We start from the raw sequence: 17,764 nt of genomic DNA on the forward strand, positions 1-17,764 counted from the left end.
TATAACAAGATGGAAAAGGTAACCAATCAAAGTATAGGGAGGTGCGACATGTCTTGTATTTTCATTACTCACTCAAGAGCAAGAAGAGACTAAAATAGCATGTCATTGTGGCATTTCAATGTGCCCTAGAATTGTGGTGATGGAAAAATATTTGTCCAAAAAATTGATACATGATCACTATGAGCTAGCTTTATTGATAAATAATAATTAGGACCTATATTTGTTAAATTTCATCAATCATTTTTTACCTTTTAATCATTAAGGTGAAACTTCCTCACGAGAGATTTAATTTTATAAGTTGGATACAAGAGGAGGATATGGAGTTGAAATAACTCAATGAAAATACCTTTTCAAGGATTATATGGCACAACTAAGCCAATAAATTCAAATCACCGTCAACAGATTGCGTAGATTGTAAGAGGTGGATTCATTAGCTAGATGAGTTTATTATGATTATTAATTGCATGAATCAAGATATTCTACATAATATAAATACTCCACCAAAAAGTTTGATTTTAGTTCCAAACAAACAATATGTAGGATTAGTACAAGTTCTTGATATTCAAGCTAGAAAGTCTACTTTATTTTAAAGGTATTTTATATCATACTCATGATTTTCAAAGAAGTTGCATTGTGTACAAAGATGTTATTCCTTGGAAGATAAAGGGCAATCCGGTGCTCTTGTCAATACAGGTCCCAAGAAGGGTCCATTATACGCAACCTTATCCCGCTTTGTAAGAGGCTATTTCCGACATTCGAATTCATGACATCTAGATCACACAGCAACAATTTTACTATTACGCCAAGACTCCCCTTCATGACCTACTCGATATAGAACATTTTTTATTTTCATTTTCTTTTAGTAATCTTTAGCATGATATTTACCATATAGAATCATCTTATCAAGTAAATATTTCACAAATGATTTGTGGGATTGGCTCTACTGATCAGATTTGCCACAGAATAGTTCTTCAAGTAATTAAGTCTGGTACCACGCTTGGAATGACCCAATATAATTTGGGTCGAGTTTGCTTTGGGTAAGAATATGAAGCAATGAGATCCATGCACACTCCTAAAGATAACAACCTTAGGGTCATTACTTGATTCTTCAAAATACAACGAAAAGATCCTATTGCCACTGACAGTGGACTGAATATAATTATGCTAATGAAGTAATATGGAAAATTTAACAAGCAAACACAATTGCGCTTGTTACTTTTTTTTAAAACCAGGAACAATCTTTACTTATGTACAACAACGTAATGTAATATAAGAAGAAATAAAAATAATGGAGTTGTACTAGTATATTTGGTCAACCTTTTTCTTCCTAATCACTTCCCGGTTAATTGATTCCCGATGCAGACCAGCGACAACCCTTGGATGAATGAGGTAACGTCGAAGTTAACTGATAAAAAAACTCAGCTCAGTTTACTTATAGAATCTAAAAAAAAAATGTTTAAACTGACCTGAAGAAAATTGTTATAGAAGTCCTGATGAACATATGAATTACCACAAGTTATTTCAATATATAAATAACATAACAAACAAGGAATATATGTAACTGCTGATGACAAAGATAATTGGCTTCTTCTAGCATTGTACGAATATGAAACAATTCGATCTCATCCACTATTACCAAAAGAAACATGTTCGATAAACTAAAATAGCTGACATTAAGAAGTTTAATTGTCTTCAATAAAATAATTAATTTTCTTCCAAACCAACTTTACTGGCATTACAACATTTTGTTTCTAATATATTGATAACTAACTACGCAAACAATCATTAAGTTGCTCATGATCACGCATAGAGTTGGAAATTTAGAAGTACTCCAGTTAATTTCAGTCCACAATATGGCTAAGACCTTTACTTGAGCACTTGGCTGCCACCGTTAATATTGGAGCTGCATCAATGACCCACCCCACCTAGTATGTCTAAGAAGTTTCAGAACTTGGATGATATGAAAAAACTAAAAAACAGTGATCTCATCTGTCATAGCATGAGTAAATGATAGTCAATGGAAAAGAAATACCAAGAATTCGGCTGTCGATAGAAGCACCCCCATTACAATATTGAGAAAAAAAATGATACTGTAACACCATTGAAACCAACTCAAGGATTCAGTAACTGAAATCAAGTTAACAAAACTTCGAAGACCACTAAGTACATTAATCATTGTTAAACGAACTGTTACCTCTTTCTCCTTTCCCGCAACCAAAAAAGCTTAAGCCCAGAGAAATAAAGAAACTTCCCCAATATTTCCCTCCTCCTCCTCCTCCTCCTCCTCCAACTGAAATCAGTGACTTTCACCTGAACCAAACGAAAAGCAGGAAAGCGTGAGTCTCGGACTTCACACAGCAATGCCGGCGAGCAAGGGCATTCGAAATAGTTTCAGAGCGGTGGTTCCTGGAAATCCGAAAGATCAGTCGACCATTGAAAAACAAAAGCAGAGGAAGTCGAATCGCTGAAGAAAGAAAAATAGAGGGAGGGATGGAGGGAGGGAGGGAGGGAGGGAACGAAGAGAAACCTAGGGTTGATGGTAGCCGTCCGTTCTTCTTCCGAGCAAGAGCAAGAACAAGAGGGCGAGGGCGAGAAGAGAAAGAGAAAAAGAGTTGTAACGCTCGCCGCTCGTTCGGTGTTCTGGCATTGCGCCTCCAGTTTTTTCTGCTTCCACCCAGAAAAGCGTGTACACTTGCTGCTTGGCCGTTACCAATGCCATGGCCGTTACCCGTCTCACGTGTTGCTGCCCCCGTCAGATTGTCGTGCCGTACCCCCGCCGGGACCGGACGCGGTCGAGCCGTGCCCACGGTCGTGCCCAGGCCGGGTACAGCACTGGTTCGTTCTTCGTACCATCGCTCAGTCTCACCTCACCTTCAGCTAACTTAGAGCCCGTGACTAAATTAATTTATTTTTAATTTAAATTATTGTGTTTGGCCCTGTTGATGAAGCATGGAATCTAAGTTAGTTACATAGCAGCATGACCTGCTTTAGGCATAAGCTATTAAGCGCTAGGCTAGGGCCTTAATTTTTATTGGGCTCATTATTTTTAATGCATTAAATATATTTTTATATATTATTTTAAAGATAATGGAAAAAAATTGGGCCACATAAAAAATTATACAATCTTATTCTCTAAAAATTGTTAAATATTGAGATCATTATTTTTAATATATTAAATATATTTATATATATATTTTTTTAAGAGAATGAAAAAGAATAGAGTCCACATGATTAAATATTTACATGATCTCAATCTATCAAAACTTTGAATTTTACAAAGATCTCATTATGGTTCCAACGGATAAAGTTAAAGGTACTCTTTTTTTAACAAATTAAATTTATTTTTAATTATGGATATTATTTTATAAAATCTAATATATTCCTTTTTAATATCTCTCACTAATAGATTACTCTGATTACATTTCTCATTCGTTGGTGATGTTTTCTCCTTTAATCAATAAGAACATGAATTCAAAATTTTTTTATCTTATCCATACAATGAAAAATAAAATTGTTTGTTTTTTTTAAATTCTCTCTCTTCCCCTTTTCCAACTCCTCTCTATGTGCTTCTCTTACTCATTTAGTTTGGAGAAGAGAAACCGCACCTAACATTAACATGCTAATGCGGTTAGTGCTATGATACTTGTTGCTTAATTAAATTTAAATATTCATGCATTCATCTATATTGTGCTTGATCAAAATGGAAGTAGGGATGACAATTTTCCCCACGGGTTTGGGGCCCCGCGGGGAAAACCCGAAATGGGGATGGGGATCCCCGATTTTTCAGGGATGGGGCGGGTATGTGAATACTATCCCCATCCCCGAACCCGCCCCGAATATTATTATTATTAATATTAATAAATAATAATATGATTTTTTAAAAAAATATTAATAATAGTGTTAACATTAATCTATTGGCTTCAAATAGGCAACAAGATCTGTGAGGTCTGTATGTACTTCATGATTTACCTGAGCTATTATTCAGAACCATGTCTTCTGTATTTCCCTGTTTGCCATCCTTGCAGGAAATCGAGCTGAATGAGACTAGTTGGAATGCACTGTTTGAGTCTTACCTTTTCTTTGAGACATACAAAAATTATCTCCAGGTTGACATTGTTGCTGCCGATAGATCATGGAGATGGGGCGGGGATGGGGAATCCCCGAACCCGAAAAAATGAAAACGGGGTGGGGATGGGAATGGCAAACCCACCCCCGTCCCGCCCCATTGCCATCCCTAAATGGAAGATTCTATTATTTTTTAGCAATAATGAGTTAGATACCTCTACTATTTCACTTCCTTGATAGATATTAAGTTTAACTTTTATTTAAATATATTTACAGTTATAAATTATTTGATTTTCTATTTTACTTTGTACATAAAAAGGCTTGAATTTAGTTCTTGATAAAAAATAATAGCTGGTTTAGTTTCATTGTGATCTTTATTTTCTAAGGATTATATTCAGTTTTATCATTTTGTACATTAGTTTTTATTTATTTATTTTTTGAGCTTTGTTGATTATGATGAGTTGAGCATGATTTTTTTATATTGTTATCCTATTTTATTGATCTTATTTCCTCAATTTTGTTTCTTTTTGTAAGAATTGTTCTCTCCATCTTTCATTTAATTACATTTAATTTTAACTAAGTGAATTGTAAACTTATTATCTACTTGAAATGTATTATTATATCTAATAATAATACTCTGTTTAATACAGTAAAATTTATATTTCTCTGAATTAGGTTATCAAAACTTAAATATAAAAATTTAATTAATAATTTTACATCTAAAAATAAGAAAATTGAATTGTATAAAAAAATATTTTTAAAAATTAATATTTAATTTGTTAAAAAAATTTAAACCATCATTTTAGATCCAAATCTGAATGAAAAAATATGAAATTTTTATTTAAAATAATATCAAAGGCTTAAAAAAAATTTATGCCTAGAGACTCAAATAGACTTGAGCCGGCCCTGCATAGCAGTATTTGATTGTTGACAAAACAAAGGGCATGATCGAATTACACAGCACATCGCCTATAAGGTTTATTATAGCCACATGCCTTGGCAACACACTACGAGCACTTGGTCCTCTAGCTAGTTTACTTGATGAGAATGCATCGGAGAGGTGATCCCTCGGCGCCTCGGAGACGAAGAGGTAAGCAATGCAAATTGTATATGCCGGCTTCGACATCATCTAGTTTCAAGCCTTCCACGAGAATGATCTCCTGAGCAAAATAAATCAAACAAGTAAATGAGAAGATGAAGAGCAAGTTAGATGTCATTTGCACTTCCTTAATTTAGACATGTTTGCGCATATCTCTTGTAGGAACATACAAGGCTCAGGTGAACACAACTCCTCCATCATCAAGGCTCAGGTAGATGAGGGACTAAATAGTCTCGACAATCCTCTCATCGTAATCGCATATGGTCTATAACAGCCACATGTTCATTTGACAAGGCCTAGAGTAATTGCACAAAAATACTTGCTCTGGTACCATGATAGGGTTCTGAAGGGAGACAATTCAATCGAAAATATCTAATCTAGAGAGCAGACATGTCTAAGCATCTTTAGCTTATTTACTTGAGAACAACTAAATAGAGTCGAGATACAAAGATTCGCTTACCCGACTTTCTAAGAAAGCCAGATGGGAAGGGACCATATCATCCCAAGCAGCAACTGACAGATAATCCAGACCTAGAACAGGTGCCAACAAGTTTCCAGTCAGTAATACAATCTCAGAAATGGAAATTACTATATTATTCAAACTTAAAGGCAGTTAGGATAACCAGCAGGATGAAATATTGTTTTACCGGCACTAGTGAGAAGTTTACATATTGTAGCAGTATACCAAAGTATAGCATTGTAATTGCCATGCTACTCTAAAACAATCGTTATGCTAATCATAACTTTTTTTTCTCTGGTTTTTTAAATAATTAGAATTCTTACGAGCTAAAATGTTAGTTCAATTATGCAGGCTACTTAACTTGGTGATACTGTAACCAAAGAGTTTTATGATGCTTCAGCCAAACAGCCAAAATAAGATGAGCTTCAAGTAAATGCTATTTCTTTGATAAAAGTTTAAGGTAAAGTAACAAAAAGTTACATTTTACAAATGAAAAAACTAAACATCTATTTGTATAATTTCATTGGCCTTGGATTGCATTTCTGAAAACTCATGAAGCACCGAATAATATGAGAGAATTTTTTCAACAACATTCAAGACTATTGTAGAGAGGGGCTCCACCTATAGAACGTTAACCCTACCAAAAATCTCATTTGAAAGAGAGACAAGAGAGGGGCAGACACCCAACAGTTGAACGGGCTCAAGACCGTTTACAACTTTTTTTTTATAGCACGAGGAAAATGATTTGCAACTAACCAACAAGTTTGACGTCAGTGTTGTCGACAAGCCACTGGGCACCATCTTTCATAAATCCAACATAGCTAGAATCAAACTCCTTTTTCCACATAAGTCGCCTGCAAAATTAGTATCACTTGTAAAACCAGCCGACAAGTATGTCCTCAAATGTGATTTTGTGGTTTCAACCATCAAATAACTAACTCATATATATATAAAAAAAAAAAGAGGGGCAGTCGGGTGCACGAAGCTCCCGCCATGCGGGCTCCCGGGGAAGGATCCATTGTACGAAGTCTTACCCTACTTTTTGCAAGAGACTGTTTTCAGGATTCGAACCCGTGACCTTTTGATCACATGGCTACAACTTTACCGTTGCGCCAAGGCTCCCCTTCTAACTCATATATGCAATAAAATTTATTGTGAAAATTATAATTCTTCTAGTGGTGTATTCTGTATTAAACACATTTTCTGACCCTGATATATTATTAATATGAGATGGGACTAATATAGAACCATCTTTAATATTCTAGAGGGCAGAGCATCAAGCTACAAAATCAGAATATGTATACTGGGTCGTCCGATAAAGAACACTAATGACAAATTGTAAACAGAGATAAGTGGGTTGTCAGCCTAGATGATACTATCAATAATGACAATATGGCATCTACATATCTGCCTTTAACTTCCAAACCCACTCCATCCATATAATCTACATTAATAATTAAAATACATTGAAAAATAAATCATTTGATTAAAATATCTTTCATTTAAGTTCTTAGTTCTAATCAGTCTGAGTTATTAGCTAATAGCTTGGCATTAGCTTGTTTAATAACATTGTCTTATAGATAACTGTAAATTTCCCTGATAAATATGAGAAAGCAATAAACAAAAATAATTAACTTTTAAATAACGTAAAAAATACCGGTCAGTGTTTAGTGTCCTGAAAAGCACACGATGAACTCCTTTTGGAATATGAAGATATTTCATTACTTCGGCTGCATAAGCAAAAAATGTTTGTGATATCTACTATATATGGTACTTATAGTGAACCTATAAAACACATCAAGTCTCTTGCTTTCAACTAATTTATTTCTGAAATTCAAGTAGATGATCCAACCTCCTTTTTTCAGTCCTTAAAGAATACACTTATTGAGCAGAGCATTAAAGTATCAAACCAATAACTGCAATAAACTATAAATGGGGCATCCTGACTTTAGCCATTATCAGAATTGTCTGGATTTAATGCAGGATATGAGTCCATATAAACTGAATGAATGCATAACATATCCACAAAATGGATGGCAACAATACATTTTAAGGTGTATATGGAATTATAGATATTCAATAGGTTGGGTTTTGGTTTTCAAGTTTTTTATAAGCTAAAGTTTCTATGATGCAAACTCAGATGTAATCAACAGTCATCCTTGCTTTCACTCAGATTGCAAGCATGTTCTAGAAATTAATTGAAGCATCCAACATCATTGACATACTCTTGATGAGAAAGATAGTTTGGCAATCGGATGCAGTTACAGATATTTCAGCAAAGAAAAATATCATGGGGGTGGCATTGTTGAGATTAAATTATCAAACTTGACCATGTAACAGAGTGGAGAAAACATAATTTACCAATCGAATATACAACAAAAGCACAATTTTCTACCCATTTATAATCAGAGTGATTCAATTAACCAGGTTGATGGTGAAACTACAATAGTAAATGCCCTGAGTGGCTGAAAATGCAGAAAGAAGAAAAGTGTGGAAGACAATTCTAAGAAGTTTAGAAGAACACCTGTTATGTTCTCATCTCTTGGAACATCCACTAGCAATGCTGGACCTGTTAAAATTCATAGGAACTATTAATTAAATTCAATGATGTCACAACAAGGCATAATTGTAATTACACTTCTTTATTTTGGTAAGGAGTAAAAAACAAAGAACAATTAGTTAACCATCAATAACAATAATCAAGCTTGAATGCATACAATGAGATCCAATTCCAACAATCAGAAAACATAATACAAGCAAATACTAGCCCTGCATATACAAAACAAACATGTCGCTAAATCACCAAATTATTCTTCAAGTACGACCTCAAATTTTTTTCTCATCGAGATTTGTAGGGATTCCTTACCCCATCTTCATCTATCTCATACAAACATAAATAGATCTTACATCTAAAGTGGTATCTGACAGAATAGCAGGGTTAATGCCAATCATGAATTTGCCTGAGAGAAAGGTCAAATCAAGCAGATTTTACTACAATTAGATGCCGGAAAAAAAGAAATATTAACAATGGTAATCAAGTATGTTTGCACAAAGCATAATTGGTTGGTATTATTGGCACATGCTGAAACTCTAATTCCTTTTCTCAATCCCAAAAGTAGTATCTTTCTTTATCCTTTATTAATTAACAAATTCTAAAAGATATGTTAGAAATTTGATCCTGGTTTTTGCTCCAATAATAAAAACTTAAGATGTATACCAGGGAAAATTTGTAGAAAGGGTACAGAAATGGGAAAAAGACAACAGACTTAAATCCTGAGGGATATAAATATACAAAATCAAATTGAAACAAGCTAGAAGCGACTGCGATGGGATCATTGTCAATTGACTCCACACAAACAAACAGAACAAAGCGGCAATAAGCCTACTGAAAACGATGAATATCCACATGAAAAGTTATCGAGCACCTCACCGTTGAGGACATGAAGATCGAGCGTGTCAACATCGAAACCAGCCTCGAAGTAGTGCTGGAACACGTGACCGGGAGCGTCAACGTGGGTTCCTGAATGGGCTGGAAGCTTCATCACCGAGGTGTTGGCTTTGGATCCATTCTTCATGGACGCGGTGAGCCAGAGGAAGCTGCCGAGGCCCTCGTCCGAATCCCACGACGGCATGTCCTCTCGATAGAAGTGAGTTATGTCCAAAATCCTCCCCGAATCGTACTCCTCCATCCGATTCACCACCATATCCACCACCGCGCCGCACTGCTCCGCCTCCGGGTAGCCCGGGTGGGCTGAGGTGGCGGCCGCAGAGGAGACGACGCCCAAGAGGAAGTGGAGAAGAAGTACATGAACCGGCTTCGCGGCAGTTGTAATCATGGCGTCCGAGGCGAAATCAGTAACCGATCGTGTCGACGAAACGAAGAAGAGCAAGGTGTCACAATTTATAGCTGAGTAAGTTGAGTGGGAAAAGAAAAGAAGAGAAAAGAAAGGAAGGAGAGAGAACGGAAGAGAAAGAAATGATGTGTTGTTTTATTTGGAAGCGGAGGAAATAAAAGAATGGAAATTATTATTATTATTTTTTTTTTTTGAAGTTGTAAGGAAATGAAAGAAAAATACTAAATAATATACTCATTTAATTTTTATAACTTTGGAAGAGAAGGCAAAGAGAAAGAAATGATATTTTATTTGGGAGGAAGGAAAGAAAATTACTTTTTTTTTGGAAGTTGTAAGGAAATGAAAGAAAAATACTTAATAATATATTCATTTAATTTTTATAACTTTGGAAGGGAAAGCAAAGAAATGATATGTTATTTTATTTGGGAGCAAGGAAGGAAAGAAATAAAAGAAAAATACTTAATAATATATTCATTTCACTTTTATAATCTTTGGAAGAGAAAGCAAAGAGAAAGAAATGATACGTTATTTTATTTGGGAGCGAAGGAAAGAAAATAAAGGAAATTATTTTTTTTTTTGTTTGGAAGTTGTAAGGAAATGAAAGAAAAATACTTAATAATATATTCATTTGATTTTTATAATCTTTGGTAGGGGTGTAAATGAAGGTGCAGCGGAGGTCGACGAGAAGGGGGTAAATTACTGTAAACAAAAATAAACTATACCTTCCTCGGATTTCAACTCAGAAAAGCAATAGTAAAATTAAAACAAGCAAGGAAATAGAAATTAAGTAGTAGACAGGATTTAACCTAGTTACAACCAAAGAGGTTGTTAATCTAGGGCAGTAGAAAAATCTCCTTTGCTGAAGGCGGAGAAGCCTTTTACACTTTGGAAGCTTAGAACTATTACTAGGAAAGAGTACACAGTTGATTGCTTGAGTTGTTGTGAATTCCTAGCTTCAGGTGTCTTTAAATAGCCTCTGGAAATCTGATCTCGTAGCTCCAAGGCACCTCCAACGAGGGTCCAAGGCGCCTCTAAGCGAGTGATCGGATAGAACTCTATCTGAAGGCAAACGGTCGGATTGACTGGGTTGAAGGCGCCTTGAACAGGCCTTGAAGGCGCCTTCAAGTTGAAGGCGCCTTCAAGTTGAAGGCGCCTTCAAGTTGAAGGCGCCTTCAAGACTGTTGAAGGCGCCTTGAGCTGGATTTTCCAGCACAGCTCTTTTTTCAGCTCCTTTGCGTGGGCTTCCGATGCTCCGTTCTTTTGGGTGATTCCGGTCAATCGGAATAGGGCTCACCCGAACCCAATTCCCGGTCTTCTCCTCGAGCAGGCTTCCGTCCAGCTTCTCGTCCCTCGAACGGTACACACGTTCTTCTCGTTCCACCGGAGTACTCTTCCGCAGCTCTCTCGTCCTTCGGACGCACCGAGCCCGTCGGCTCCCTTCCCGTGCCGTCCTTCTCGCTAGCTGCGTCTTCCGTTCGACTTCCTGTGCTCCTAATCTCCTGCACACTCAGACACAGGGATCAAACACAGCAGGACCTAACCAACTTGGTTGATCACATCAAAACTACCACGGGTTCCAACAGTAAATGAGTCAAGCCGCTCGTGAGCTATTCGAAACTCGATTCGATAAAAGTTCATTTGAGCTCGTTTAATTAGGCTCGTTAAGATAACTAAACCAAGCTCAATCTTCATAACATTCGGCTCGTTAGCTCGTGAACATGTTCGTTAAGCTCACGAACCAATTTTTAAATAAAAAAATAATAATTTTGATATTGAATTTATAAATTTTACATTCTACTTATGAAAAATATAGACAAATAAATTAAATTTATTTATTAGAATAAAATTATAAATTTTAACAAGAATATTATAAAATTTTTAAAATATATAATTTAATTTTTATTGAATATTTAAATTTATAATTTATATTTATTAAACTCGTTTAGGCTCGATAAAAGCTCGAATAAGCTCGTAAGCCATGAATTTATTCGTTAAATAAAACTCGAACTCGACTTAATTATAAACGAGTCAAACTCAAACATCCAAGAATTCGGCTCTGCTTAGCTCGATTAAATCCCTAATCTTTGGAAGAGAAAGCAAAAAGAAATAAATGATGCGTTATTTTATTTGGGAGCTGAGGAAAGAAAAGAAAGGAAATTATTTTTTTTGTTTGGGAGTTGTAAAGAAATGAAAGGAAAATACTTAATAATCTATTCATTCGATTTTTATAACCTTTGGAAGAGAAAACAACTTTATCAAGGGATATATTATTTTGTATTAACTTTTGAAGGATATATTTGGTATAAAAATTAATGATTGTCCCTCCAACCAAACTTTCCCTTCATTTCCTCTCATTTTTGGATGAAAAATTTTTTAATTATGAAAGAAAAATTTCCCCTTCCTTCACTTTCTTTTCCTTTACATAAAAAAACTCCTAAACATTATTTTTTTTCACTTTTCCATTCAAATCTTTTCCCTTCTCTCCCATTTAAAACTCCCAAACAAAGCCTTAGTAATTGGTCTCGACTATGCCTACTCGGCCCATTATCTTCCGCTTTTTCATATTCATACCGGGCTGAGCCCATGCGCAAAATTAATTGTTTAAATTTCATTAAAAATGATTAAATTTCTAAAACTACCGGAAATTAAAAAATAAAAATAAATATATCCAAATTTAGAATAAAATATTATTTATAAAACATAATTATACAATCACAATAGCAACACTGTCTGTCTTCACATTTTATTTCACTCATAACACATATCTAATGCGAGGTGATGAAGATACCAATGGCACATCAGTCGGAATTGCTGCAGTGATCTGGATCACGTGTGATGTGGATGATTATTTACTTGATAAAAATACACCTAATGGGTGATCCCTCGGCTCCTCGTAACCGAAGAGGCAAGCAGTGCAAGTCATATATGCCGGCTTCGACATGATCCAATTTCAAGGCTTCCACAAGAATGATCTCCTGAACAATGTTGAATCAAATTAAGCACTCTCAAGAGAACTTATCTATTTGTTCAAAAGCAATGTGATACGACGATTTTCACTTACTCGACTTTCCAAGAAAACGAGATGCGAAGGGATCAAATCGTCCCAAGCCGCAACCGACAAATAATCGATACCTAAGAAATATACGAATAGCGATATGATCATGACATTATCACGCTAGTATCATCGAATTGAGATCAGATCGAACAACTCACCGACGAGTTTAACCTCCGTGTTGTCGACGAGCCATTGGGCTCCATCTTTCATGAACCCAACATAGCTCGTGTCGAACTCTGTTTTCCACATAAGCTGCCTGAAAAATACAATGCAAGAACATATTCACCTAACGTGACTTGGGACTAATCACCGAACTATCTATCTACTACAGTTCTTCAGTGAATGTTACAGATCGAAGTCCTCACAACCTCTGATACTGAACTTGTTGTCTAACTTCAATTGAGATGTTTAGTACCTGTCGGTGTTTAGAGTTCTGAAAAGCACACGACGAGCTCCTTTGGGAATGTGCAGAGACTTCATTACTTCAGCTGTCGGCATCAAGTGATGAAGAAGCGTGATTTATGCACGTCTCTTTTTTTAATCATTTTTTTCTCAGATCTTCAATTCGAATAATTAATTTACAAGAGTTGTTTGTTTGTTTACCTGTTATGTTCTTATCTCTTGGAACGTCCAGTAGCAATGCCGGGCCTGTTTGAAAAGTCACCAAAACGCTGTGTGTTATTTCATTGGGTCTCGAGTGATGGGCCCAGCCCGGAACCAATTACGGCGCGGGCAGGCAATGTTTGGGCTATCGGTAAATGGTTATCCTGTGGGAGAGGGCGCGAATGGTACCGTTGAGGACGTCGAGATCGAGGGTGTCGACGTCGAAGCCGGCCTCGTAATAGCGCCGGAACACGTGGCCGGGGGCGTCGACGTGGGTGCCGGAGTGCGCCGGGAGCCGCAGCTCCGAGAAGTAGGCGACGTCGCCGTCATCCATCGACCGGGTGAGCCGGAGGAACCGGCCGAGCCCCTCCTGCAGCTCCCACCCGGGCATCTCCTCCCGGTACGCGTGGCTGATGTCTACGATCCGCCCCCCGCCGTACTCCTCCGGCCGCACGACCGCCAGCTCGCCGAGGCCGCACTCCTCGTCCTGCGGGTAGCCCGGGTGGGCGGTGGTAGCGCCGCCGGGGGATGGCAAGACAACGAGGTAAATTAGGAAAAGGAAGAAGAGAGAAACAGCAGCGGCAGCCATGGCGGTTGGTGGGGGGTGAAGGCCCATCGCCTGCAAGACTTTTTATAGCGATGAGGTTTGACAATTCGCACAAACTACTCACTCTGTTTCCTTATGCACCAACCGTGTTAATGGTAAAAAAGTGAGTATTTATTTACCTTCTCGATGTACACTAGCGACGCCGGCTGATCGACGACGCCGTCTTGCAATTTTATTATTTATGTAATTTTGTCGGTCATAATTTTTTTTGGATCTCTTCTTCTACAGTTGGATCGGGTACGTGGATTTCTCACATGGAACAGTAGAAGGCAGCATCTCGTGGAGAGGAGCAGAGCAGTCGTGTCCGTCCTTCCACTCAACAATAATTGTGGGGGAAGGGCAGCTTTCGATGTTTGTACAAGACAAAAAAGATATCTGGTGGCCTCCAGAGGGAGAGATCGAGAAGTGAAGGTGGGCGAGTTAGTGGAACCAGAACAAAGCTGAAAATATCAGGCCCCCAGTTTTCCTCTCACTTTTGAGCTGTTGTATTTTGTTTATTTAGACGGTTTCTTTCCCTATCACCCAAAATAAACACAGCGTAGTCGAAGGAAAAAGGAAACATTTCTAATATGGCATTTTACTAAATCGCGTGAACAAATTTGAGCATTGTCCGAATTTCGTACGTAACTTTCATGTTATCCAAATTACATACAGTGTTTTTGAAATATCCCTTCCACTTCCGAAGCACCCAAATCAAATGGATCTAGAAAAATCTGAAACATTACAAATAAAAATTAATATACTTCTAAAAATTTTCTTAATGTATTTATACTTTGATAGCATCAATTGAAAAATGATATAAATTAAACCTGAGAACACATCTGAATTCTTATTCTATCCATTCAAAATTTTATTATTTTTATTTCATGTTATCAAATTAAAATTTAAGGGTATAGATATAGTGGTTAAAATTGAAGGGTATATATATATATACAAAGAAGGTTTTAGAAGTATATTAATTTTTATAAGTAATTTAAAGTTCTCAAAATTTATTAGTCTGTTTTAAATAAAACAAACTAATTATGAAAAGGTGATTACACTCTTATAGTTCATTTCAAATTATAGGAAGGAAGGTAAATCATAGGGTCAATTTATTGTCAATCCTTAAATTGGCTAGGGATAAAATAGATTTTTTTAGATGAAACTGATTAATTGACGTATATCATTTAAAAATTTGAAAATTTATTTTTTTTTAATCATTAGCTTCTAAGAACTCATTAGTTGTGTACATGATTTTGAATAATACCAAAACTTATCTACCGGTTTAGTAACGAAGAAAAGAAAAGAAAAGAAAAACCCGGATTTGAGTTCAAACCGTCGACGGTCCTTGCATTGGATTGTGTCGCAAATGAACAGCAGATCAAAAAGAAAAGGAAGAAAATAAAGAACGCAGCATTCGAGGGGACCCTCCTTTTCTCCCCCTCTCTTTCTCTTCTGCAATTCAATTATGAACGGAAGTGTGTATGATCCATTTATAATCCAACAAAAGAAGCTTTTTTACTTTAAACACCAGCAACTCCACTGGAATCGACGCCGCAAAAGGAGGAGATTTATGCCTCGGAACAAGTAATGACAACCATATCATTCACCTCTGCATCAGAGATTTTTTCTTGGTTTTATTAAACTAAGCGATTGGTTCAGAAGTCCACACAGGGCATCTTAATGTCAAAGCACCATTAAAGTGAAGAGATCAAAGCATGCATGCATGCACAGTTACTGATCGCCGACAGGCAAACTAAAGTTCTTATTCTTCTTCTTCTTTATTGCTTTACCTCCGTCCGCAGACAAGTCGTCGATCGGAGACATTGTTGCAGTTGTTGAAACTTCTCTCCGTTTTCTCTCTGATAAACGTTTCAGAGGTAAAGAGCAATGAGAAAGAGAAGCGATGATGCATTGAACATAATTTGGAGAAGACAGGAATTTTTTTAGTTGAACAACGACAGGGTCACAGGAAGCTGGCTCTGCTTTTGGATCTTGTTCGAGAGATTCAGGAATCGAATCGCCTGTCAAAACTGCTCCTTTGAGTGCTTTCTATGCTTGAGAGGAGCAGCAGCAGCTGCTGCCTCCGGCGACAACGAATCAGGGGGAGGCCATAACGGCCATGATCCGGACGAGCTCTCGCTGCTGAAGCAGGAACCGACCACTCCACGAGGACTCGCCGGCGATGAGAGAGAAGAATGCTTGAGCTTGTGGCCAGTCGCATTGGTGGCGCTCATGGATTCCGCCATTAGATGGTAGCATCGTTCCAGGTTTTCCTGTGGAGTGGAGTGGAGTGTAACGTGGTGGCAGCCATTAGCAGAGAGGAGTACAATAATGGAGCAATGAGGGAGGAGCGAGGAGGAAGCTGACAAAAAGATTCAACCTTGGAGAGTTTGAGGAGAGAAACGAGGCGGTAGGCCTCTTGCGACTCCATCGCGTGGAGCAGAGCCGCCGCCGCCCACACCGATGCCGGATGTCGAACCCATTCCCAGTCTTCAATCAATAGAGACAAGGATTCATTAAATTGGTGTGAAAAGATTCAAGTTTTAACGGAAGGGAAGCATTTTGAGGATACCCCACCGGCGATTACACAGAGAAGTGCCTCCTCTGATCTCCTCGCCAACTCCCGGATACGGGCAGCAATGCCACCACCAGAACAGAGACGGGGGAGAAGGTGGTGGATGAAAGAGAGAGGGGTAACGGGATTCATCTTCCACCCGAGAGAAGAGAGCACCAGGAGCTCCATTCGTCGTACGGTCTTTGGTTCGAACAAGAACCCGCCTTCCTCCGCCGAAGAAGCTGCCGCCGGCAGCGGAGGCGGAACCTGGAGGTCGAGCAGCAGAGGCACGCGGGTCTCCTCCACCTTCATCGCCAGGGACAAGCACGCCACGGCGGCGAGCCGCCCCATCCAGGGCTTGTCGCCCTGGATCCGCATCAGCGGGCCGCGGCGGCCGCCGGCGCAGGGGAGGAAGCACCGGTCGAAGTAGCTCACCGCGAGCACCGCCGTGACGGTGGAGAAACCGTGCCGAGCAGAAGAGAGGACCACCCACTCCACTTCCACCTCCCTCGCCGTCCGTAGGTGTAAATTGCCGCCGTCTCCGTCGGCGACCAGCAGGGGCAGAGCCTCCGACTCCTTATCGGCAAGAAAAGACAACACCTCCTTCCAATCTTCCCCGACGGCAGCCTCCACAACCGATACAACATGGTGCTCAGTCTCATAGTCTTCTCTGGACGAAACCGCCGGCGCCATTTCCTCCGGTCCTCCTTCTTCCATCTCCAAGCTCTCTTCTTGGCAATACAGATGATCACAAACAGGTAAAAATGCCATCTTTGTTCCCCAAAGACCTGAAAGATAAAACGATACACTTTCCTCACATTAAACTGTTGGACCCGGGAAGAAGAAGACGAGAAGGAGATATTTGGGCGCGCATCTTCGCCATGGTTCCTCTTCTGCTTCTTCTTCCACAGTTCAGTGGTAGAAGGGCGCTGATGACATAAAAAGACCTCATGGGGTTTCGCCACGCCATCAATACCTTTTTATTTTATTTATTTTAAATTATTTTTTAATGACTACTTTTTCAGCATGCTTATTTCCCTTTTTTATATTTTATTTTCTTATTTTTAATTATATATATATATATAAACAAATAGAAAATGTTCAAAACTGCGAGCTACAAAATGTGACGGAATCACTAGCCATTGTTTGTCAGAATAGATAGAAGCAACAAACAAACAAAATTCTCAATCAAAATTAATTTAAGAAAATCAAATTTTATAATGTCATATTCTTTCTTGTATCATTATTGTATGAAGTTTAACAAACCATAAAAATATAATAGTATTATTTTTTTTAGTTTTCAGATTTATAAAAAATATTCCTTCACTCTTTCTTGTCTTTGTTGGTAAAAGTGGATTCCTCATCTTTAAAAAAGGAAAAGAAAATCTATTGCTTTTTCCATTTTCTTTTCTCATAATTTTTTTAACATATCTAAAATTTTCCATCTCATCGAGCAAAGAAGATCTTGAAAAACTTTAATATCAT

General features: G+C 37.9%; 3 protein-coding genes across 3 annotated transcripts; all 3 read right to left on the reverse strand.

The window, feature by feature from the left end:
- Window positions 1-4,993: 4,993 nt before the first annotated feature.
- On the reverse strand, window positions 4,994-9,614 carry LOC121973659 (cyclase-like protein 3). The gene is made up of 6 exons (XM_042525048.1): window positions 9,055-9,614; window positions 8,149-8,193; window positions 7,282-7,354; window positions 6,381-6,478; window positions 5,625-5,695; window positions 4,994-5,225 (listed from the first exon to the last, which is right to left on the reverse strand). The coding sequence occupies exons 1-6, from the start codon at window positions 9,458-9,460 to the stop codon at window positions 5,100-5,102; spliced, it is 819 nt and encodes a 272-aa protein (XP_042380982.1). The 5' UTR covers window positions 9,461-9,614; the 3' UTR covers window positions 4,994-5,099.
- Window positions 9,615-12,143: 2,529 nt separating this feature from the next.
- On the reverse strand, window positions 12,144-13,767 carry LOC121971129 (cyclase-like protein 4). Its single transcript, XM_042522260.1, has 6 exons — window positions 13,326-13,767; window positions 13,137-13,181; window positions 12,949-13,021; window positions 12,692-12,789; window positions 12,540-12,610; window positions 12,144-12,453 (listed from the first exon to the last, which is right to left on the reverse strand). Exons 1-6 carry the CDS (start codon window positions 13,750-13,752, stop codon window positions 12,328-12,330), a joined length of 840 nt encoding a protein of 279 aa, XP_042378194.1. The 5' UTR covers window positions 13,753-13,767; the 3' UTR covers window positions 12,144-12,327.
- Window positions 13,768-15,425: 1,658 nt separating this feature from the next.
- Window positions 15,426-17,215, reverse strand: LOC121971130 (cyclin-D3-2-like). Its single transcript, XM_042522261.1, has 3 exons — window positions 16,303-17,215; window positions 16,106-16,215; window positions 15,426-15,998 (listed from the first exon to the last, which is right to left on the reverse strand). The coding sequence occupies exons 1-3, from the start codon at window positions 17,048-17,050 to the stop codon at window positions 15,750-15,752; spliced, it is 1,107 nt and encodes a 368-aa protein (XP_042378195.1). The 5' UTR covers window positions 17,051-17,215; the 3' UTR covers window positions 15,426-15,749.
- Window positions 17,216-17,764: the final 549 nt, after the last annotated feature.

Source organism: Zingiber officinale, chromosome 4A (genome assembly GCF_018446385.1).
Source record: "Zingiber officinale cultivar Zhangliang chromosome 4A, Zo_v1.1, whole genome shotgun sequence".
NCBI lineage: Eukaryota > Viridiplantae > Streptophyta > Magnoliopsida > Zingiberales > Zingiberaceae > Zingiber > Zingiber officinale.